Source organism: Falco punctatus (assembly GCF_963210335.1).
Source record: "Falco punctatus genome assembly, chromosome: 5".
Lineage (NCBI taxonomy): Eukaryota > Metazoa > Chordata > Aves > Falconiformes > Falconidae > Falco > Falco punctatus.
Window position 1 is genome coordinate 89,017,877 of NC_137584.1, and position 24,585 is coordinate 89,042,461.

A 24,585-nucleotide genomic window follows, 5' to 3' on the forward strand; every position below is an offset into this window, starting at 1 on the left:
CTTGCGCGGCGCTGCGCTCACTCGGCTCCGCAGAACGCTGCGCCCGGGGGTGGGGAGGGCACAAAAAGGAAAGGGAAACTCCCGAAAGGGGGGCTGCTAAAAAAAAAATAAATGGGGCGGGGGGGGGGGAGAACAGACCCTCGCCGGGGGTTGCACAAACTTTCAGCCGGCGGCGCGCAATGCCCGCGGCACTGCGCGGGCGGCCGCGGAGCCCCCCCGCGGCACTCTCCCGAGCCCCCAAGAGATGGCAGTCGAAGCCGACTTTCCTCCTCCACCTCCATCCTCCTCCTCCTCCTGCTCCTGCTCTGCTCCTCCGCGGCGGGCAGCGGCAGGACAGCGGGGCGGCGAGCCCCCCTCCGCCGCCCGCTCCCCAGCTCCGCCCCCGCGCAGCGCCGCGCAGCGCAGCGCGCAGTCCGGCGGGGCGCGCAGCCCCCGCGGCTGGGGCCCAGGCTGGGGCACAGCTGGGGGGGCTCCCTCGGCCCCCCGGCCCCCCCGGGGCGGTGAAAGGAGGGTAGCTAGGAAACAGCGAGCGGCCCGAAAAGGCGGAATTTCCAACGTGTAAAATGTTCTTAACGGAGCCATTGAGCGAGTGCAATAAGGCGTGAGGGGGAACTAATCTCCCCATTTAAATGTTTGTGGCAATTTTATCTAAATGAATTTTAATGCTAAACGAGGGATAATTCCCTATTTGTAACCCGTTTACTTCTCTTTCCTGTGCCTCTGAAGCTGTCTAACATCATGCGATGAACAATAACAATAAAAATACTGTCAAGGCATATTCTTCATTTTGAATGTGTTATAATTACAGCTGATTAAATATCTTGGGATATAATAGCAGGTTTAATTTGAAATGCTCTCTGTCCCCCCCCCCCCCCCCAAAAAAAAAAAAAAAAGGTCCCACGGAGGAAGGTCTGTGCCCCACTTCGCTGCGGCTGCGAGAAGGGACGCGTGTGCCCTCGCATGCAAGAGGGCGGTTTGTTTTTGTCTTTCAAGGAACATTAAAAAAAAACAAAACAAAACAAAACAAAAAGTAAAAAAGCAAAAAGCGAGCCCCGTTCATTCACGTTTTGGCAGGAAAGTGTCATTATTCCGCGCTCACAAAGCGGGAGCTGGGATGCGCAGCCTCTTTGGCGGTACAGCGGCCCTTTAAAAAAATGGGGAGGGCGGGGGAGAAAAGTCGGAGTTACAACAAAAAGGGAAGCGAAAGGAAGAAAAAGAAGAAAAAAGAAAAAAGGGGGGAAAGAAAAAAGGGAAAAAGAAAAAACTGGGGAAAGAAAAAAGGGAAAAAGAAAAAAAGAAAAAGAAAAAAAAGGGGAAGGGGGAAGAAAACTTGGAATTAAAAAAAAAAAAAAAAAGTAAAAAAAAGGGGGAGGAGATCCAAGATGCAGGGGGAGAGGCCCCCACTTCGGTGATTTGCTTACTACAGCAACGTCTGCGCTGCCTGCGCCCTGCCTGCGCCCTGCCTGCCCAGCCCCCGGGGGGGCAACTCACAGAGCCCGGGGGCCTGCCCCCAGCATCGGGGGGTGCCGGCTGGCACGGGACGGGCCGCGGGGGGGGCTGTTGCATGATTTTGCCTTGACTGAGATACTTGTGTAATTTTCCTACCCCCGGGAATTTTTTTTTTTATTATTATTTTAAATATAGCTGCGATGTGATTGAAAAGGCAGCGCAGCGCCGCGCTCTCCCGGCTGCTGCACCCGCCGGCTGCAGTGCGGAGCACACAGCAGTGCCAGGGACCCACTTCATGGGGAGGGGGCGGCCTGCACCCGCCCCTCGCTGCCCCAGCAGCCCCCTGCACCATTTCTTACAGTTCTTACAAATATGCATTGCCCGGGCGATAGTTCCCGAGTTTTGCCTCCCTCTTGCCTCAGTATGTTCAGCTCCAGACAGCAATGTAGTCTGCCAGTGGCTCAAATAATTTTAAGCCATGTCTTAGAAGCGTAATTGGGGGGGCGGGGGTGGGGGAGGGCGGTTAATACTCCTTACAGATCCCTGTCCCATGCTGCCCTATGACACTACATTTATTAACAGGCAACAGTTCCCATCCTGACCATTTACAGTGCGAGTTCCCAGAAAGTTTCTTTGCACAGTGCAGCGTTACTTTTACATTCTTTAAATACAATATTTAAACAGCAAAATGCTAGGTCCGTGTCTGGAGCCAGCGGAATTTTGTAGCTGCTGGGCTCCTGGTTCAGGATAGAACAGCTAGAAGTGCTGAAGGGGGGTGGGAAACAAATTTTGCAAGCAGTGGAGTCACCATGACAAAAAATAATTTGTTTTTATTTTAGATTCAGATTTCATTACTGCACTCAAACTACTACAACTGGGCTTTGAGTTATTATACAATCCAAACTGTTTCAATCAGAAACTCTAAGACTCAGTGTGCAATGATTATTATTAATAATAATTAGCTCCTTGGTTTCTTGATAGAAAAAGGCTATCAACAAGCATTTGTTTAACCACAACAAAAGTATAATTAGCTTATCCCACTTAGTAAATCTGTATGCATGCCAACTCATACCAAACTGCTACTTTTACAAAAAATTGCAATAATACAGATCATTTTTCCAGTCCTTTTTGCACAAAATTTATTTACAATGTATACATAAATGCTCCATGATGGGACTATGGAAAAAAAAAAAAAAAACCAAAAAAAAATGCACACATGACTGATGTCTTGCCCAGAAAGAAAGTCAACATATTAAAAATAAATCTTCAGTCCATGTTTCGAGCTGCATAAAACAGGAAGTGATGTACAAGGTGGTGGTTGCTGCATGGGGACAAGGATGCTCTGATGTGACAATTAGGCTTCAAATACACTGCCTTTCCGTTTCCATGCTTCCTCCTACCAGTCTCCTTAAGACACTGCCTGCAACAGCTGATTAATCATTGTTGATGACTGCAGTTTTTCCCATCCTTCCCGATTTACATCTGTTCAGGCCAATTCAAATATGGTGAGTAAATGAATTAGACATGCAAATTCACGCCCCAGGCTAGAAAGAGAGAGAGGGAGAGAGACAGGGAGAGAGGGAGAGAAAGGGAAGAAAGACAGAGAGGGAGAGGAGGAGGAGAGAGGAGAGAGAGAGTGTGCATGGCTGAAATCCTAGGATAGAAGAAAGATTCTTCTGCCTGACATAGTTATTTTAATGCTCTAAAAATCCTGCAAATAAGCCCTTTCTGTCATTTGCAGGATAAGTGTAAGGCTTCTTTTTTAATGTAAGGAGGCTTCTGGAGGAAGTGAAGAGCTATGGAAACAACACACATAGTGTGGAAAAATTTCACATTTTTTTTAAAAAATCTATAAGAAACAACGTAATATGGATAACAGTATAATAGCATTTTACAATATTTCACTCTTTGTTCTCTTAATGTCTTATATAGGTATTTAGCATGTCCCCAGAAGTTGACTTCGGTTGGTGTTTTCCTGCTTTTTAGGGTCCCTGTGAAGAATCGGAACGTCCCTTGGTCCAAAGTTGACGCCAAGAACTCCATAGTCATTGCAGAAAGACAATGTTTGAAATCTACCGTCGCTGCAGACAACGCGTATTTCCCTTAAGCTACTGAGCATGAATGTCCATCACTTGTCCGCTCACTGCCGGCTCGCCGGGATGAAGCATTGTGGGGCTTGATGCTGACATGGGCATTCCAGGGTGGGGTGGTCCTCCATGCATCATCATCGCTGGGTGGTGAGGGTGTCCAGGAATGTAGGTATGCATGGGGGGGCCATGACGCAGCTGAGCAGGATGGGGGGGCATCTGGGGTGGGGTATAGCTTGGCTGTCCCATATTCATACCCATTGGACTACCCCGCGACACATAATCCCCTGGCATACTTTGCAGCCCTGCGGAGAGAAAGAGGTGGTGGTGAGCTGGGGGGGGGACGGACACGGGCTGCCGACATGGGGCCGCGAAGCTCCTCCGCTGGGGCACGGGAAGGCTGGGCTCGAGCCCAGCACGGGATGCGGAGTCACGGCCGCGCGAGTGCAGCTGCCTTTGTGGGATCGGAGCCTACACACGGACTCACAGCGACGGCAACGGGAATGATGCCCAGGTCGAAACCAAAACCAACAACCCCCAAGAACATCCTTCCCCTGCTCCAAATAAGAGGGGTTGGGGAGATAAAGCTGCTTTCTGCTTTTACGGTTAGGAACGTATGCGATGGAGATGTTTCGGATCCAGAAGCGTGCCTGATGATGACCGGTGTCACACGGGGTGGTGGCACCAAGGTGGGGAAGCCCTGCGAGGGCTCTCAGGTGGGCTCCATCCCCCGGGGCCTTGCTGCACCCCCCGCCTTCCTCTCCCCGCTTGTAAAAGCGTGCTGGGAACGCAAGGCGGGGAATCTGTAGCCGTTAATGAGGGGCTTGGGAGGGGGAGATGGGTTAAATCGTCGCCCAGGTTTGTCAACCAGTTATTTATTTAGCTCTCGAGCCCGATTGCTTGGAATCTGTCCCGAGTATTTGTGCCATTCAAGCAGACGCTATACAGCAAGCACATACATCGCGGAACAAAGGCTTCATATGATGCCGAAATTGATAGGATTGCTAAGGACGATTGTTAACTCAAACCTGTATTTTTAAACATGTTAAAAAAAATAATACATATACATAATCAATACCAGTTATCAATTAATTCTCTCCCCCTGCTCACTTCTGTCTGAAAAAATCAGACACGCAACTCAGTCAACCTTTCAGTGGGTTTGGGAGAACAATAAGAAAAAAATTGGACCTAAAACAATAAAACCTCCTGCTTTCTGTGGGCCTCTGCCTTCTGCTTGGATTGCTGTAGCTGATGGGAACTGACAGGTGTATTGTTTCGGAGAGCTATAAGCTCCATAATCATCAAGGGTGAAAGGCATACGCTATTGCTAAGTAGGTTCAATTGGCTTTAGTTCTAAGTAAGAGCGCGCTGTGAATGCGCCGAACACCTTGGAATCAGGTCTCAAGGCTCTAGCAATGAATAGCTGCTTAATCTAGCCTAAAGGAACAGTTTTGAACTAATGAAAATTGCTTATAAAATATACTGTACTCACAGCTCTTTAATCAAAAAAGATGATAATATTTTTTGTAATAACCTATTAATTTAATTGGTCACGAAGCATAAAATACATCATTTAAATTTAATTGACCCAGAAACTAAGAAACAATATTTAAATTAACTAAGCTAGAAATTTCCATGATGAGGTAATAAGGCTGTTGCATTCCCAAGCTCAGAGGAATGTTTTCACAGCTAATTGTTAAAACTTAGTTTTCACTCGCGCCCAGAGAAGATGACTACAAAATACACTTGGCCTGGGTAACTTCAAACCCTGAGTTCACCCAGGCTGAGGGCAAAACAGTGGTGCTGAAATAACTTGCTTTTAACTCCAGAAAGAGAGCAAGAGGAGCAGCATCACCACCACTTCAACATGGTACCAGCGCCTCGGTGTTTTAAACTGCTTTTACTCTCTAAAAAAAAAAGCAAACCCCAAACAACAAAAATTGGTATAATGTATTTTCCCCTATAAAAAGACAAGAGGGGGAGAAAAAAACCCCAAAACTGGGACAGTTTCTCTAGGCTTTCTTTGCAAGGCCTGCCACTGAAGATTGCATTAATGATCTCTATTTTTGTATACTGAATAAGTCAAATCCATTTGTCACACTGCAAGTGATGGCATACTTAATTTGGATATAGTCAATTAGCCTGGGCTAAGCTCCATAGCCTGCTGCGCACACCTCTATTTTGTATTCTCTCTTTTTCCTTTGCCACACGTAATCCCATTATGACGGACAGACAAAGAGAAATAAACTTGAAGAAAAAAAAAAAAATCAAAGTTTCGTCCATTGCCTTCCAAAACGCAACTAAGTGAAGTCGCCTTTTTCTTTTTTTCTTTTTTTTCTTTTTTTTTCTTTTCTTTTTTTTTTTTTTTTTTTTACCTACGAGAAGTCTCTGTTTGGCTTTTTTGGTGTCTTGCAGGTTAGCGGGAGAAATGTAACTCATGCATCAACTGCAGTTAGACAGATTTATGACACTTTGGGGACATGCTCTTTCCTCTCCCTGCGCTGCTGCAGACCGCTTACATTTTGCAAATCAGTCTGTTGCCAAGACGACGGGCTCCCCCACCTCCCCGGCTGCTTCTTGTTTTGTCATGTGCTCGGGGATGGATAATAGCATCAATGTATGGCGGCGTCGATGTACGGCGGCGTCAATGTACGGCGCGCGCGCGCACGGGGGGTTTGGGAGCTTGGAAAGCTTGAGCTGAACCGGAGGGAGAGAAACCTGAAGGAGCCCAGGCGTAGGATGGATGGATGGAAAGGAAGGAACAAGCATGAGGCTATGGGCAGGGAGAACATAGGGAAATGCAAGGAGACAAATATCCCTCGGACAAAGTGAGAACAAAGACCCCGTTTGTACTTACTTCCCCCTGGCTTTGCCATTGGTTACCTAGGTGAAGGTTACATGTAGTGCCACTGCCCCTCCATGCCCATATTCATGCCCATTCCACTCATAGGTCCTAGAGGGAGATAAAAATCCAAGAAGATGCCAGAGAATGAGCAAAGTCAACAGATAGTGCCAAAAGCCCCTTTCCAAAACACAGCAGGGCAGAGGGCGCGGGACCGCTCGAGCGGCAGGTGCCTGGTGTCCCTCGGCGGTGCTGCAGGCAGGCAGAGGACAGGCGAGGCAAGGCAGGCGGCTGAGGCGGCGGCGGCGGTGCGGTTACCTGCGGTGGCACGACCGAAGTCACCCCGTGGGTGGGCGACGCTGCCCCGGGGGCTTACCTGGCGCTCGGATGCCCATGTGCTGCTGGCCGTCCATCACGAAACCTCCCATCGGCTGCCCGTCGGGGTTATAGGGTGTCCCTTGACTTACTGGAAAAGCGCAGAACATTGCTTTTTAGCCACAGCCAAAAGGGTCACCTCCTCCTGTGGCGTCAAGCCACGGCTACTCCCCCCGAGGCCGCGTCACACTGCTATCTATGCCGGCTCGAAAAAGAGGGAAAAGCCTCTAACTGTCCAAATTCAGCGGCCAGGCTAACCGGCTCGCTGGGCTTCGGCCCGGCTTCCTCCGGCCGGTTTGGGACTGAAGTTAGCGACTCGAAAGCTCAAGACATGAGGAACGCCAGCTCCAGCTGCTGCCGCCACTGACGTCAGTGCCAAGACCTGTACAGGAGCCGGATTTTATGGCTGGAGTAGTCACACTGAAATCGCAGTGTGTTAAATTACGCCTGCGTGCCTTCCTACGAGCAGGACCTGAACGCGTCCGTGCCAGATAGTTACCTCTAATGACAAAATAATCAAACGTGCTGGGAGAGGGAGCGTGGCCCAGAGGCATCTCGGACAGCGGCTCTGCATAGTGCAGCAGCGAGGCTCGGGAAACAAAACCGACTGGGAGTAACGGGCTACTCCTCGGTGGCAAATGCCCCCACAGAGCTGCGAGCCAAGGCGCCAGGCAGAACCGGCACTTGGGTGAAAACCTAAGGCTTTTCTTTCCGAAAAGAAAACTAAATCCCCCCAAATGCTCGGCGACCCCAGAAGACAGCTCCCCAAAAGAAGAGACAAGGGGCAAAAGGACCCTACGCAAGGACCACTACCTGAACTCCGGGTTTTAACTGTACATTAAAAGCCGGCTTCAGAAGTAAGCTGCCTTGGGTTATTAAAGCACATAAAGCTCTACCTCACTGAATGTCTTTGAACTTTACTGAGTCCCACAAGCGATTCTGACCCCTTTGCCCTTTTGACAGGTAATAAAGTTTACAGCAATTCCACACCAAGCCATGCACCAGGGAGTGGTCACAGGAGCAGAAAGAGCTGGGAAGGAAAACTCCAAACAACTACTAAAAAACATAAAAATAACTTTAATTCCGAACATGTACGGCAAGTCCGGTCACGGAGCGGATCCTTTTATAGTTCCTTTTTTTTTTAAAAAAAAAATAATTTCGACGTCTTTTTTTCCTCCAAACGTTTTAATCATATTAAAATGATTAGGGTTGTAATGAAACAAAGCTGGTTGTATTTTAATTGTCAGTCACTCCCAGCATTCATTTCTCATTTATTTACCAGGTAATGGACCTCCCGGTGAATGGCTTGAGGATGGTTTTCGCCTGCGTGACTTGAATACAGTTACTACAGGGGACTTGCCTGCTCGATTGGACTGGTCTATCATGGGCTGAACTATTCTTCTTCTAGCATTAATAAACCTGCAAGAAAAAAAGAGAGGAAAGCAAACAGTTAGGGAAGGGACGACTGGCACCCGTCCCCAAGCCCTCTCGCCCCGCCGCCGTGCTCTCCGCCGGGCTACGCGGGGATGCAAATCCTGCAAAACCTCTAACCCCGATGACCTCTGAGAGCACGAGCTTGGGGTTTCCGAGCTGATTTATGTTTGCCTGCTTTTTACCACAGTTGGACACTTCCATTTCATCTTTTCATGGGGGAATTAGCCGAGTTTTCAGGAAACAATACCAGCAACGCTCTTCTCAATTCAGAACGGGGCATGCACACGCACAAAAAAAAACGGGTGAAGCCGGCGAGATGCTCGTGAGGGCATCTGCTACCTCCCCCTCATTAGTGCCATTTCTGCCTTATGTCCTCTGACTTCTTTTTCCAATTTTTTTTTATCAAAACCTGCCCCTACCTCTTGCAAACCTAATTCCCTTTTAATGCCCACTATTAAGATAATGAACTGTGATGGCAGAACCCCATCAAATGAGGGAACGTCTGGAGTTTTATCACCGCTAAGTCACACTGCTGGGGACTTCAGAGCCGTGCATTCCTCCTAGCCATTTCTTGGTGGGCTTTTTCCCCCCCTCTCTCTTTATGCAAAGTCTGAGGGGTCAAGGCGAGGTCATAGCTTTACAGTAATTGAATTTATAATCCTGTTTTCTCCAGCTAGGCCTGACCATTTACAGCAAACATCTTGTTAAACTGTAATTACTGGACTACTGAAAATTCCCCACGAACAATGAAAAGCAGATCTTTGGAAAGAAAAAAAAAAGGTACAGTCATTTTTAAAAATAGCCATCTGCAACCGTACGCCTTGTGTTCTTGTAGCTCCTCGCCTCGGTTCCTCTTGCAGTGCTTGTTTGGGAAAGGAACGGTTAAAACAATTTGGAGCAAAAGAGAAGAAAGAGAGGGATCATAAGTGCCCCGGTCTCCTCTCGGGCAGTCCTCGTGGCGCTGCCATCGGGAGGCTCGAAACCATGGCTGGGAGGCTGTGTCTGAAGGGCATGAGAAGAACTTCTCTTGCGGTTTTGCTCATCAGAAAGCTTAGTTAAAAACCATTTGGAAAAAATCTCCATTGCGATTTAATCACGGCAAAGCCTCGTAACCAGGCTTTACATTCTTTACAAGAAAGAAAAAGAACAATAAAGATGCGTATGCCACAATATTTACTAGTAAAGGAAGAAGCGTGAGCATGGGTAAAACCACACGGCACTTGCACAACACAATGGGAAAGTCCACAAAGTGCTCTACTGGGTGCTTGTTTTCACTGCCTTTGCTTGAGGTGGCTTAGCAGGAGCTCTCCTAGCGCCCAGAAAAAGCCACCAGGCCCTTCCCACAGGAAGCAGCTCTGCCCACCCATTCCCCTGCACTGGTGGGGAAAAGAATCACCAACCGCCGCCTGAAGCTGTTTGTTTTGCCCTCATCAAAAACCAGCACCCATTTCAGCCTCCTCCTGCCACCCCTTCCCCACTGAGCCCCATTCCCCAAAGCCCCACACAAATTTATCAAGATGTTGAGTCCTAATCAAACCTATCTCAAGCAAACGAGCTCAAACGCACCAAGTCCCGGCGCCGATCTGGAAACCTCACACCTGAACTAGGTCATGTTTTGTCAGCAACAGCATTGGATCAATTTTTCTACACATTTCCAATAATAAAAACACCCTCAACTCCAGCAAACAGTGTTGCAAATCAGTTTATCATTATCTTGTACAAACCATGAAAATTAGAATCATGTGAGCAGAAGGTTAGACTAATTCTCCTTTCTCATTATAAGCACAGGTGTAGCACAAACACCATGTGAAATAAGCAATTAAAAAAAATCTGCTTTTTTTCCCCCATTAGCTGCCTTAGCTCCATGACCAATTAGAAAATTGTTTAATATCTGTAATCTGCATTTGCAGAAAGCAATTTCCACAGTAACTCTCCTAAGCAAAACAACAACACAAACCCCCATGCCCCAGCCGTTCCTTTTCGCAAGCCTGGCAGGCTCTGGCTGCCTTTACTCCGTCCTTCTCCTGCCCTATTGCCAGGACCTGTTGCCGGGGCAGGAGGGCAGGGGTTTTGGTAGCCCTGAGGCTGGCTGGTCACCAAAAAGCGTTTACCCCAAAGAAACCCTGAGCCACACTGAGCACGCACACCCCAGCTTCACAGCCGTCCCTTTTCCTCCAAACTACAAGCGCTTGTAAGAAGGCGGCGGAGGGGGATGTGTCTCACAACAAACTACATAGCTAGAGTTCACCAACAATTATCCGCAAGACGTGCCCACGGCAAAATGTATTCTCACCTGTTTGCCCCACGCTATGGCTTGGGATATCTTCTTTAAGAACATTTTACACACAGGTACTTAACAATTATCTTCCTCCTACGCATTCGGGTAAGTATTTTCTATAAGTAGCAATTCTGCCAAACAGCCCAGTGTTTGGATGTCTTTGGGGGGAATTCAGACGCAAGAACATTTTCCTTCTGGGCAAAGTAATAAAATGACATTCTCGCTCCTCCCACTAGAAGTCAAATGGAGGTCAGCTCCCCATCCTTGTATCTGTTTAAATAAACTGGTCCAGCTGTTTGTTTCCAGGATGCCCTTTAACCTTCTGTCCCATCCTCCCTGCCTTTGTAACAGAACGCTTCACTTTGCATTATAGTAGACTCCAAACCACTATGCATTAAAAAAAAAAGAAGAAAGTATTCACTTTCAAGTTTCTTCCTGCATCCCAAACTTGGAATTCATAAGAACCCATCAGATTAAAACTATTAATGTGGCTTGCCTTGAGAGAACACAATGCAGCGCTGTTACGTTTATAAATCACATCTGAGAACTCTTTGCAAGCAAAATTGCTAATTAGCTGTGGCTGCAGAAATATACGGACATGGGGATCATTTCTTCATACTCTCTGTTTTTTCCTTTGATAGAAGGGCCAAGATCTTTCGATCACACTCTGAACTTCCAAAGCTCCAGGCTGACGTAACACCGGCAAAAATGATGGAACAGAAAAGCTAACAGGAAAAACCTCGCTGTCCCTTTTCCCACGTGTTCACATTAACTTATCTTAAGAGAAAGAAACTGCAAATCACCCTAATTTTTAAAAGTTCAGAGGAATGAGGACCTAAAAAATCATTTGCGTATTAAGTGCTACTCAGACAGAGTATCATCAAAATAAAGACTCAGCACAGAACTTAATCATTAAGACAGCCACATAGCCTTACTGATGCACAGGCTCGGAGACTGACATAAAGTATTTTTCCCCCTACCAGTGCTCTGTGCATTGGTACCTTTGCTCTGATGTGGAAAGGGATTTTTTGTTTTGGGTTTTTTTTCCCCCACAGAGCAGAATCAATAGTGGCACAAACAACATGAGGTCCCTCAGGGTATGAGTTGTCCCCATCTCCCAGCCCAAGGAAGGCTGAGCACTCCGCAGAGCAATGCTCTGGGTTGGGTTTTTTTCCTTTTTTCTTTTTTTTTTTTTTTTCCCCAAGGGGAAGGATCTGGCATAGAGGAAACATCTGAACAGTTGGGCAAACACAGAAGTTTAAAGTATTTATTATTTTTTTCCAGCTAACTTTTCCTCGCCCTTTTGGATACATGAGACTGTGCTTTCCGCCCTGTCCCGAAAGGCAAGAAACCCCCAGCTATTCCACCTGCCTAACCGTAAAGAGGAGGGGGAAACCCTCTTTTCTCCAATTTGCATTTTACTAGGATGTTTTCTCTTAGGCTTCTTGCCCGGGCTCTGTCTCCAGAGGTCACCGGCAGCCTCCCCACTTGGTGCGCGGCCGGTCCCAGGAGCGAGCTCCAGCCCCGGCCCCGGGGACGCAGCAATCCGCCCCTGCACCCTGACCTTCAGCCTGGCCGCCCTCGCTGCCACGCACAAGTTTTGTTTCTTCTCAGCAAGAGGCAGCAAGGCTGGTGATGACAAAAGACTTATTTTAGTTGGAAATTGGCTACAATAATAGCAGCCAGAGAGCAAGGAGTTTCGGAGGGTCACCAAACCCCCCAAAAGGCACAGCTCATGAAGGCTCAGGTTACAGCCCAAGTGACATTTTCTGCACAGATCTGTTCTTTCTCCCTTCCCCTTGTATTTCACTTCTGTTGAGTGAATAAAACAAGACTTCCTCCGCTGTCACGAATTTCCAAAGTCACCTTTGCTCAAGAATCCACAGAGCGATCATGGGGACTTCCAATTTGCAGTCTTTCAATGAAATTCAAAGGAGATGCTGAGACTTCAGCGGTATAATGAATTTTTCTCTCCCCCCAGCCCTCCCACATGAGGGGAGTTTCACACCATTACTGACTTCTGGTACTTGCAGTTGCAGGCTGCTCCCTCTCAATATTGCCCCAAAGCGCAAGAAGTCTGTGTATCACCAGCAGTGCCAAGAAATTCCCGAAAATCTCTCTGCCTCATTTTCTCCTTGAGCTCCTTCTAGCAAACCAGGCGTAAAGACAATGAGAAAGCCCACGGTACCTACAAACCCCGGTGCTAAACTCTCTATTGCCCCTCTGAAAAAACCAGTATCCCCCCTGACAACAAAAAAATCATCATTGTTATAACAGAGGCCAAAGGAACCAGAGCCCTTCAAACTGGCAAATAATTCACTTGTAAAACCAGCCGTGCTCTTTGCTGCATACCCGGATCCTTCATTTATACAGCAGTGAAACAACCTTCTCTATTCAGCACTTAATTCCTCAACACTTAACAGGTTTATCTCTAATAAAAACAATTTAAATGGAAAGTGTGTTATAAACGGGGATTATTACACTTCAGTAGCTGCTTTATGCCTTATTTTAACATATTTTCATATTTTCCTGTGTATTTGTTTTCCAGAGCTTTTTAAAGGAGTCAGTTAAAGAAAAGAAAAAAAAAAAAAAAAGCTGTAGAAATTATTTCCCCGCGTACTTTCAAGTGTTTTAAAAACAGCCTTAAAAGTAGCAAGCTCCCTCTGCAATTATGAACCAAAAAAATAACGGCAGACTTCTGAATGGTAATCTCCCCATCCCTAAAATGAGAAATAAATGTTAAAAGAGTGCTTACTGCTGTTATTAGAAAGTTCTGATCCTGAAGTCAGTTAGTGAGCTTAATGACCCGTAACTACCAGTCATTAGCAATCCATGCTCTCTGTGCTCCCTTTATTTGTAAAGAAAGAAAAAAAAAAAATCCAAGATACTCGAGAAACTTTGTTCAATTTAAAGTCAAACCTTATGAAGTCATGTTTGGCAACTTTTCTTGGTTTCTCCTTCTCCTCCTCCGAACCGAAGACAGTTTAGGACTGCAATACATCATTTACAACACTAAATGGAGGTAGGGAGGGAAGAGAGTACACGGGGCTGCTAACTGCCCACTCCAGACACGTAATATTGGAATATGCTCCAAACGCAGCCAGTCCACCCGTCAGGAGGATCGGGAAGGTCTCCTGAAAGCTCTCCTCTCCCTCCTTCCTCCTCCGGCAGCACCAGCGCCAGGGACTGTACATAGGGCCGGGGGTGTCGCAAGACAATATTGAAGAGAAAACAAATAAAATACTACGCAAAAAACTAGTGATGAAAAACCACTAATTAGCTGACAAATTTGATGTAAAGCACTAATGAGAGCCATGTGTGGTTCTCCAATTTAGTTTTAAAAATAGCTTCTGACTTCAAGCATTACTATGTGACCCCACCGATGGATTCACGTTGTGCATTCAGAAAAGTTGCTTTCAAGCAGGAGAGTGCTATCGAACCTCTCGCCAGCCAGCCCTGCTAATGCAGCGAGCGGGGCGAGCGCAGAAATAGCAAGCAGGGCGACGGGCTCAGGTAAGCACTCCTGGAAGGAGCCGGCCATGCCCTACATTTTGGTCGGCCCAACGGCTCTACCCTTGGTCACCTCCTGCTCTTCTCCTGAGCCCTCAAGCCCGGCTTCCCCTCCTGCTCCGTGCCACGCGTCCCTCCCCGGTCACTGTGGGATGCACCCTGCCTCCAAATAAACAGGCGAGACTGGGGGGCCACCACCTGCCAGGGACACCACGGGGCTGTGGTGACCTCCTCGGGGTGGCAGCGAGCCTGGCGGTGGCTCCGGAGGGATGGCCAGTGGCCTTCCATGAGGGAGGTCCCACACGCTCCTGGCCCTGCTCTGCCCCCAGCCCCACCTCTGTGCGGGGCTGACGGCCAGTGGTTGCTCGATAGGTCTCTCTAGAAGAAAGCCGGGGAGGAGACGCTTCCCTCGTCTTGCAGAACTGTCCCTGTTCTGCAGCAGGAGGGGAGCTAAAGCCTATTTGTATTTATTTGGTTAGTTCTGAATGAAAAACACGCGAGGAACTGGCTCAGGAGAAGTGACGAGCCGGTGTGCCCGGGGAAGGGCTCCCTGGGGATGCACCTCCTGCTCTGCCCATCTCCAGCGCCCTCCCACAGCCCGGGCGAGCTGATGTTGGCCTTTCTGGTACGCTCTCCTCCTCCTCTTCCACCCCTCCCCTCTGCAAATCCCACTCCAAAAAGCTCAGCAAGTCTCTGGTGAACAGGCAGCTCTGGCATCCCAGTGTCTCCCGCCGATGCCAGGGAGCCGGAGCAGAGGCCGTGCCGCAGGTCCTGGCAGCGCCGGGGAGGGCTTGCAGCAACCTCATTCCCTGACACCGCAACTCCCTCGGGGTGCAAAGCAGATGTAAACTCGCCCTCGGCAGCCAGATGATGTAAGGGGAAATCTTTACATGGCAAAGCGCCAGTGGAGCTGACCTCCCGTCTCTTCCCTGCTCCCAAATCCCAGCGCAGCTGTATGCCGCTGATCTCCGTGTGCCACAATTAGCCTTTAAGGAATATGGCAAGATTCTTCTAGTTGAGCAGCACAAAGGCTGCTCTAGCTCCCGCCCAGAACAGGACTGGCCCCGTACGGTTGGGTATGCAACACACTGCCAAACTCGTGCCTCCCACAGAAATGCTCTCCCTGCCCAAGGGCTGGTGCTGTGCAGTCACTTTTCCCCTGCAGAACGGTTTCTCCCGGTGCCACACAGCCCGCTGCCTTCGCTGGGACAGTGGTGTACGGGGTGACGGGGCAGACCATGCCACAAACCCCCGCCGCCCGCAGCAGAGGGTACGCAGACTCTCCGCAGGCTTGGAGAGCAGCCCAGACCCCATGCGCGGCTCCCAGCTCCCTGTTTGCTCCCAGCTCCGAGCGGGGTCTGAACCTCAACTTGCCACCTGCACCTCCAGGAGAGCACACCTGGACTCGGCAGCTCAGGTCCTGTGCGGCGCATGCCACCAGTGCGACCCAGCAGCTCCTCTTCAGCTTCAAACCAACAACCCGAGCCCCGCGCGACGGCAGGGATCACACTGGGCATGGGTGAGAACATGCTTGGGAGAGGTGCCCGTGTGATCTCTGAGCTTCCTCCTGCCACACGAGTGGTCTAAACGCAGGGGTCCTCCTTTGGGATCCAAGGCTTTTTCCTACATCAGCCGAGGAGCCTTGCACAAACAGGTTTTTCCCTGTTGGCTCCCACCCATAGCGCACGTGGCGTGGGGGATGGAAGCCCTGCCTGGCTCTCCTGCCCAAGCGAAAGCAGAAGAGGCTGCTCCCACATCTGCCTGCTGGTTTAAGTGCGTTCCCACTCACTCAAGGATGCCAGAAAGGATCTGTCTTCCCTCCTGGATGGATCTCCTCGCCCTCCTCGCCTCCAGAAGGCCACTTAAGGAATACGGAGTAACTCGGTACCCTGTCACCCCACGCCGACTCCTCCGGCCCGTGGGCAAGGAGAAACAAAGCCAGGGTGGCCACACCAAAAGCCCTGACAAGTGTCTTTGGGGGCAAACACCACCACAGCCCCCAAATTAAAAACATAATGAACCCCTACATGGAACCTGTGATTTGGCCATGAAATATCCTTGGACATCGCTCCGGTCCATACCCCGAGACACGCGCTCAGCGCAGAGCAGGGAAGCTGCGATTCCTGTGGTTGCATCCTCCCCACCACTACCGAGGCAACAAACATGAGCATGTTGGTGTATTTCGTCTGATGTGGGCACCTGCAAAACTGGTTTGACTTTTTTTTTTCCCTTTTTTCTCCCCCCCAGCAACCACAAAAGATACAAGTCTGAGTCACAGCCAACCTGAAAAACAGCCCCATGCTTCTGGACAAACTCCCCCCCAAGACATCCTACTTCAAAACATTGTTTTCTAACCACTACTAATAACCTACTTTGTAATCTACTTTATCTAAACATAATTTCCCATTAAGTGAAGTAATTCATTTTGCTTATAATCCTGCTCCTGACAGCATTTTATTCAGGGCAGCAGAAAAGACATCCTCAGAAAACAATGCAAACAAAATACACAGGGCGAGGTCAGAGGAATGTCAAAGATAAAAAGAATTTTGTGAGATGGGATGCAGAAAGCTCAGGGATCAGTCCCCAGATGTTACAAACCACCTTTATAAGCCAGGTGAGAAGTCAGCCATCTCTGGGATAAATCTGAATTAAAAAGGAGCAATAGCTACTGCCTTTATCATTAGCCAAAAAAGCCACAAGGACTACAGCGCCTGGGCAGGGGGAGAAAATAACAACCCGTGAAACTGTTACATGACCTAGATTTTGCTGAAGAAGTGCGGAAGTAATATTTTTTTTCAGCAGCATCTGCTGCCGTTTCTTTTCTTTTTCCAAAAAAGTAAAAGAGAAGGCAGAAGCCTCGTTAGCGCTGACGCTGGCATCGCCATACATCATTTACACCGAAATCATTGCAGGGCAGGCAGGGCAAAACACACGCCCTCAAAAGCACGTCCTCACCCTGCGCCTCTGGCTGTGTTTCATTTTTGAGAAGAGAAAATTGCTTTAGCCAAGAAGGAGGCAACATCTGCCCCGTTTTTAATATTTCAAGCTGACTTTTTAACCAGACGGTTTGTTTTATGCAGGTGCAGCCCGGAGCGAGTGCCTGATGTAAGTGCGAGAGAGGGTCTCTGAGGGCACCTTCCTCCGCCTGCTGGTGTTTCAGTTTGCAAGGGTTAATAGCTCTACACCAATCTCAGCAACTGTTGACACAAAATAGGTGGAGATCAGGTCTGTGCAAGCACAAAATACCAGAAAGGCAAACTATATGTAAACACACTTCAGATAGCTATGACAAGAATAGACCAAAACCTGACTTGCAAAGCAGTGACAAACCATTACTCTCCCCTTCCCTCTTTTTTTTTTTTTTTTTTTTTAGGTGTGTTGAGGGTACGTATTTTTATTTCATTATTTTTTTTTTTTATATTGAAGGTATTTTTCCTGACAGAAGCATCTCTTGCACTAAAAAGAAACCAAGCCCCGAGAACTGTATTTGCAGAAGATGGTGCAGAGTACTCCCCTTGCTTACAAAGCAGCATTTCCACAATACAATAGCATCCTGGATGGGTTTTTTTAAAGCCAGACTCTTGTTTTGAGACAGTGCACACCTGAATCTCAGCCTTTTTAAACAAAAAGTAGCAAACAAAGCCTTCTGACCCCTGATCCTGCAGAGCAAAGCTAGGGCAGGAGTGGAGAAAAGAGCAAGGGGCGAATGTTTGCACAATGCTGTTTCATCTTATTTCCCTGACACCTGACAGCGCATTCGTTACAGAATATTAATGCACTGACAAAAAAAAGTTTGTCAGGTACAAAAATACCCCAGAAGAGGATGGAAGGCCCGAGGAACTGAGGGAAAACGGGGGGGAGGGGGGTGGCTGCATATTAACCGCTCAAGCGCTGAGCACCTTGTGTTAGTCAAGACTATTGGCAGGTAAACCCTGTTTGCATCACGCGATGCTCTGCAGTGGGAACCAACCTTTCTCCCTCAAAAAAGCATCTGTGCGAATAAAATAACACCAGTTATTCTATTTGCTCAGTGCTCAGGACGCCACTAATTAGTCTGTTAGTTTGTGCAAAACGATTCCGCATTTGAAATAAATGGTGTTTCCTCTGCTGGCTTTCCCCAGCCCGAATCTGGGGGCTGTCGGAGTCATGGTTAGGGGAAATATCCTCCCCTGGCACTTGTGGGCAGGGTGAGCCCTGCTTTGGGGCAGTTTGGGATGCAAGGAGACTGCTGAGGCTAGACTGAGCAAGAAACCCAGGGTCTACGGGCTCTCCAGGGCAAAAGCCCTTCCTATGCTCCACTTGAAGTCATAGAATCATAGAATGGTTTGGGTTGGAAGGGACCTTAAAGACCATCTAGCTCCAACCCCCTGCCACGGGCAGGGACACCTCCCCCCAGCCCAGGTTGCTCCCAGCCCCGTCCAGCCTGGCCTTGGACACTGCCAGGGATGGGGCACCCTCAGCTGCCCTGGGCAGCCTGGGCCAGCTCCCTGCCACCCTCACAGGGAAGAATTTCTTCCTTATACCTGATGTAAATTGACCCTCTTTCAGCTTAAGAGCCCCAGAAGCCAAGGGGAGCCCTTCCCCCAAACCCCTCTTCATCCACCTCCTCCGAGCCCCTGCCCTTTTTGGAAATCTGCGTGTGTTCCGTGCCAAGCTGCATCGCCACCTTCATCCCGCACGCTGAAACCAAACCCCGCACGTTTACATCACCGCGCTGCATTTTTAAATGGATTTACCGAACGCAAAAAAATACCACCCTAAAATCCAGTGATACAATGGCACCTGATGGCTCTAGATTCACAACTCTTCCTCCTGTAAGCTATTTGCTCAGCTTTTCTAATAATACCTTGGCTGCCTGGCAGCTCTCCAGGGCTGTCTAAGGCAATATGCAAGCTAAACATTTTTTCATCTGATTTCAATATTTTCTTATGAGTAACTATACAGGATTTTACCTAGTGAGTATTCCTGATTGCTGTAATTTAAGAACAGAGAAATAGACTACAGATGTAATATTATTATTACAATTGGCATTCAAGGTGAAAGGCATAACAATTAGCTAAGACTTAGTGAAAACATAAATGTAAAAATCTGCTTGAAAAGCTCGGCACATGGTACATTTAGAACAGCTAATTTACCACACATATTCCGAATTGCTCAAACGGTGCAACAGTTCACCAAGCAAGATCCTTTTTTTAATAGTTTTCCTGGGGTTTTGTGGGGCTTTTTGGGGGCGTGTGATTTTCATGTTGCAAACACCTACTGTCTTATTTTACTCTGGAATAAAAAACAATATGTATTCGTTAAACTTGAAGCATATATTCTTTCTTATTTCTATTTTCTCCTGCTCTCGCATGGCTTCCCCATTAACAAAACTGTGTTTAAATAACACCTGCACACGTATTCTTGAATCACATAGAGAAGAAAAGTAAATAGTTTCCAGAATCTGAGGGTTAAGTTTGTATTACCGAAGTTGAGAGGATAATTTGTGAATGTTTTAACATTTACAAGTAAATAAGTACTTGTATTTACTGTATCTGATTACTGAGAAAAGTATTTGTTATGTTCTTACACAGATTCAAATTGCATCTTGACCTTTTCTCTTTTAATCTGTTTACTGCAACAAAAGCAGTAATAGATACATCTGAAAACAAGCCTGTATTTTCCTCGCCTAGGACTACAAATCCCTGCACGCGACGTGCTCTGCAAAGTGGCAAACCGAGTATCTGGCTGCTTTATTGTAGCCCGTGCTTTGGTAGGCAGCGGGGGTAAAAACCCACCCCCTGCATATAGGACCAGCACCTGCTTTTGCTGTGCTCCCTCCCCCACTTACACCCTAAAAATAGTGCTGAAGTGGGACTGAAGTGGTGCAGTGGTCATGTGCTGGCCTTCTGCACGGGGTGAGGATCGCCCTCAGCAAAGGAACTGAGCGAAGGTGATGCTGACACTTAACGCCCAGCCCCACGAAGGAACCTTCCATCCCCTCCAAGGGGCTGATGTGGGGCTCAGCACACAGGAATCACCACACAACAACATCACTTGGATTTGGGGGAGAGTGGGGTGTGCTTTAGATGCACCAAATCCCAGGCATGCTACGATAAGAGAATCACAGTGGGAAAACAGGGCCCTGGGACTGTTTTTCCAAGAGGTGGCAGGGTGGAGAACCACACAGCCGCCCCTCCTCTCCCTGCGCCTCTGCGGAGGGGTGGGCAGGGGCTTTCTGCATCTGCCCCACCTGCATCCCCCCACCCGCTCCAGCAGTATCCCCTCACCTGCGCCCCTCCATCTGCCCCATCAGCATCTGTCCCCATCTGCATCCCTCCATCTGCATGTCCCATCTGCCCCATCAGCAGCTCCCCCCGTGCCCCCCATCCGTACCCTCCCCACCTGCCCCATCTGCTCCACCTGTAACCCCGCCATCTGCAAGCCAGGCCAGGCAGGACCGGGAGCAGATGGGAAGGACCCCCTGGCTGGGTGCTGGGGAGCTATCCCCCAGGAGGAGTACAAAATCCTCCCATCCCCGCTGTGCCACCCTGCCTGCCTGTGCTGTGGCACGGAGCTTCATCCCCTGCCCCGTGCACCTCCCGCAGCAAAGCTCCACCACCACCCTCAGCCACGAGCAAAGAGACAGGAGAAAATGTCCTGCTGGAGGGGAATTGTGATGGGGCTGAAAGAGTAATAAAGAATTTCTGCGTGTCTATGTCCTGGCTGTGCCAGGTACAGCAGGGTGGTCTGCTCTTCCTATGGCAAACCCATCACACACTCATCACCTGGCTGGTCTTGGAGCCCTTTTAAAATTTCTCTTTTATAAAGGTTCAGCAACAATAACTTCAGCTGTCTCCAAGGAAAATATTAAGGAAATGTATATTATTCGATGTTTTTTTCCCATGTGTTTGGTTGGGGGTTGTTGGTTTTTGGGGTTTTTTTTGAAAGCCTAGGAAATTATACACAAAGTTGAAATTTAAAGAGGCCAAGGTCATAAAATCAAGAACTCAAGAGTTAGGAAACTGTATTATTAGAGCTGCTTGCGTCCTATTCTTTAATCTCCTTTATATGCCAACAGCTCCATTACCAGCTCATGGCACAAATTCCGATAGGGCCCAGTGCCTCAGCCGCCCCAGTGACGACCCGTCTGTTTTAACAACAGGCTAGTCTCTACAATGTAGAAAATTTGATTTCTACAGGAAATAAACTTTGTCAAAGTGGAACAAATAATGCAGCAAGCAGCAAGAAAAGCAAAGCAGTCCTGGTTGAAGCAGCTGAACACTGCACCAGAGAAGAGGATTCAGCTCTGATGCTGCCTTGGGCGCTTTGGGAACTGCCGAGTAAACCATCAAGCCCAAACTTTTCACCAGCAGTGACCGATCTCCACATCTTTCCTCCATACCCAGCGCTGAGGGCTGGCAATGTAAGACACTGAGACACTCCAAACTTGGAGCTTCCACTGAAACTTGGGAGTTTTGGTGGTCGTCAGACCTTAAATGTGGGTAACGCTGTCGTTTCGAGTCATCCCACCGTCCCAGACCAACCCACCACCAGTGGCTGTGGTGGACCTGGACTCTCCCGAGCCTCACTCATCACCTGTGAACCAGCACAACGCTACTCTCTCGCTGCAAGGTAACTGCAAAAGCATCATGCAGACCCACAACCCCAGATGCACACAGGCAAGCAGAGGTCAGGGGAGGACTTGGGTATTTCAGCCGCCAGCGCCATAGGAAAGCCCAGCAGTAATTATTAATTCCATCTTCAAGCACGCTTTGAATACAGCTCAACAAACGAGGCACTGAAGAATGAGGGTAAGATAAAATATTGACTAGCTGCTCCATCATTGTCTGGTCCATGCCCTAGATAGCACAAGGGTATTTTGGAAAAAGCAGAATGGAAACATCTAATAAAAGGCTGGAGCTTTAAAGATATGAATTTTCAAACATAATTTTTTTTTTTTTTTATAAAAAAGACCATTTTAATGCAGTTGTACGCAACTCTGCTTAAAGAGAGTCACATATAGATATGCACATAGAGGGAAGTTATACAGGCACATTATTCTACAAATATACAGACATTTATCTGTGTGTACCTAGACTTTCCTAAAACATAAACAAGCATCTGACACATAATGTAGCCCCTGATGAGAATTGCTCTCTTTTCTCCGTAGAGTACCAGCAGTAATTATTTACCATTAGTTCTTAATGGGAAGAGGTTCAGCTGGGGATGTAGTAAACAAGAAAACTGTATAGATTGTTCAATATAGCCTGGCTGGCTCTCAGCTGAGGTACGAAGTGATTGGATCGCACCTCCTGGATATTTCAATCCCTGTTTTCATCACCAGGGAAAAGCACCTTATTAACCTGGACTTGGTCTGGTCCCTTCCACGTCCATATAAGCAACACTGTCAAGACCGTACAAGCATCCCTCCTAAGTTCACGTTCCCATGCTTCCAACCCTGAGCTGCTGAGGGGCTCAACGACTAGCGAGGCACAGGGACCTCACGGGTTCGTTTAGACCAACCACACCTTGAATTCTGCTACCTTTCTACCTGCCATCTTTTTTTTAGATTTTTTTTTTAATTATTTTTTTTTTCAGCAGGGAATGGGCTCTCTCTTCCCACAACCACCTGTGACAAAAGGACAGTCCTAAAAGGAAATGCTGGTGATTCCCAAGCAAAATCATCGCACATGGGGAAAAAAGAAAAAAAAAAGGGGGGGGGGGGGGGGGCTGGGGAGAAAAATCCTCCATGAGGATTATTTCATTAGTTTAAAAAAATAAAAACTACCCAAGGAAAAGGGTCGAGTTAAAACTGTGGTATTTTTAAAGACATGCCCTACCACAGATCCATTTTCTGGCACGTCTCACATCATCACCCCATTCCTGTGACTCCTCCACCATCAATGGGAGTTGTGTGCATCAGCCCGGGGAGCCCGAACACCGGGCAGGCTGCGTGTGAAAAGCACCATTTTTTTCATTATGGCAGAGGACTGAAGTATGCAACTAGCACATACGGTAAAGGCATTCAAAATATGACAAAAAAAATTGTTCAAATGCTTTCAATCTGCAGAAAACAAATGCTCTCTTCACTGACTGCTCTGTGGCAAACTTCTAATTCCATCCAGAAAATCCAGCATTCCCAGTCTGGGCTAACGACCATGCTACCAGACATGAGTTTATGTTTTTCATGCACATTTCATGTATTCCCACATGCTGTGTTGCTGCCAATAATTTATGACTGATCTGCACCCAGCCTGCCCTTCAGCATTTTATTTAATCTCTGCAACAGTGATTTACAATGACTCATCATTAATACAAAAATGTACATGTGTGTTAACAAGTTTGGAAGAATCTAAGGAGGAAGGCAAAATTTTTTGCAAGTCGTGGCTGAATGACTTATGAGCCCGCTGAATTAAGGCAAAGCTCACCAGAAACGAGATGTTAGCTCTTCCCTGCAGCAAACAATCTAGGCCAGAAGAGTTTCTTCTCCTGCAAACCGCCTTAGAAGAAAAGGGATTCCGCAAAAGGCTGGGGGAGGGCTGCCCCACAGCCCCCAGTATTTGGGATTTGGTCACCCCGTGGCTGGATGTTTCCCCAGGACACGTGTGTCTGTGCGCAACCCGCACGCTCGGCTGCAGCCGCCTGGTTTCTCAGCATCCATCACAAAAAGCAGGGGCTGAGCTACCACATCTTGGCATCTCTGCCCACCACCCGTGATTGAAGCGAGCTGCCACTGTCTCTACAGTGTTAAATCTTCATGCGGCTGGGGAGGGAAGGGGGATTGCCTCAATAATTTATACAATTGTAACACTACGGCAGAATTACCAAACGAGCTCAAGCAGAGGAAGCCTGCCCTACATCCACAAGACTTCACTTATAATGTATTTTGACCGGCTTTTTTTTCGTTGCACATAAGGAACGTATAAAAACACATCTGACACCATGCCAAAGTGAAAACTCCTCAAATCTGAGCCAAGATGGGTACTGAAAAACACCCCGAGAAGTCACTCGGGGAGAAATTCCACCAGCTTTAGTTCAAAGCATCCCACGTCCATCATCCTGACAAACGTCTTTGGTGGAGCATCCTCAGCCGACGTGCCTGTGGGTGCCAAACCCTACGCTCCCGAGCCCCTCTGGAGCAGCACACGCTTGCTCCAGGTTAAAAAAGACCCCTGACCAACACACGGAGCTTCTCAACTGGACAAAGTGCCTATCTGAAGGACAACCACATCCCCCAGGGGATCGCCTGGGTGAAGGCTGGAGGACGTAAAGCTGAAGGAAACAGTCATTTCTTCTGGCTGAGCCAAAATACTGTGGGTTACATTTCCTTCTAACACATATTTTATGTTTAGTGCCTTTTATTCCTCCATTTTAAAGTAAGTATCTCGGAAGCATACTTCACACCCACTAAGTATTTGGTATTTTCCTTTATTCAGTGTCTTAAAGGGCTTCAAAAAATTGATCTCCCAGGGCTGCTGTGGGGTCACAGAAATTGATAACCCTTACAAGCTATGCTTATGTGAGCCTGCCTGCGTCTCCCAGATAGTGCACTTTGTAAATTAATCCTCCAAAGGCAAATATATTGTAAGTAGCTTGTTATCTCTAAAGTACTAAATTGAAGAATACAT

At 48.0% G+C, this 24,585-nt stretch overlaps 1 protein-coding gene across 4 annotated transcripts in view; it reads right to left on the reverse strand.

Moving 5' to 3' along the window:
* Positions 1-2,259: 2,259 nt before the first annotated feature.
* Positions 2,260-24,585, reverse strand: part of MEIS1 (Meis homeobox 1) — a 109,163-nt gene continuing 86,837 nt past the window's right edge. For 3 of the 4 annotated variants that reach the window (XM_080388266.1, XM_080388265.1, XM_080388264.1), the window contains exons 10-12: positions 8,114-8,172; positions 6,755-6,844; positions 2,260-3,841 (exon numbers count right to left, since the gene is read on the reverse strand). In XM_080388266.1, the coding sequence (XP_080244392.1) occupies positions 3,558-3,841; positions 6,755-6,844; positions 8,114-8,172 (433 nt within the window). In that variant the 3' untranslated portion in view covers positions 2,260-3,557. Of the gene's footprint in view, positions 3,842-6,393; positions 6,490-6,754; positions 6,845-8,113; positions 8,173-24,585 lie in introns of all 4 variants that reach the window. The other variant, XM_080388267.1, reaches the window with a different exon arrangement.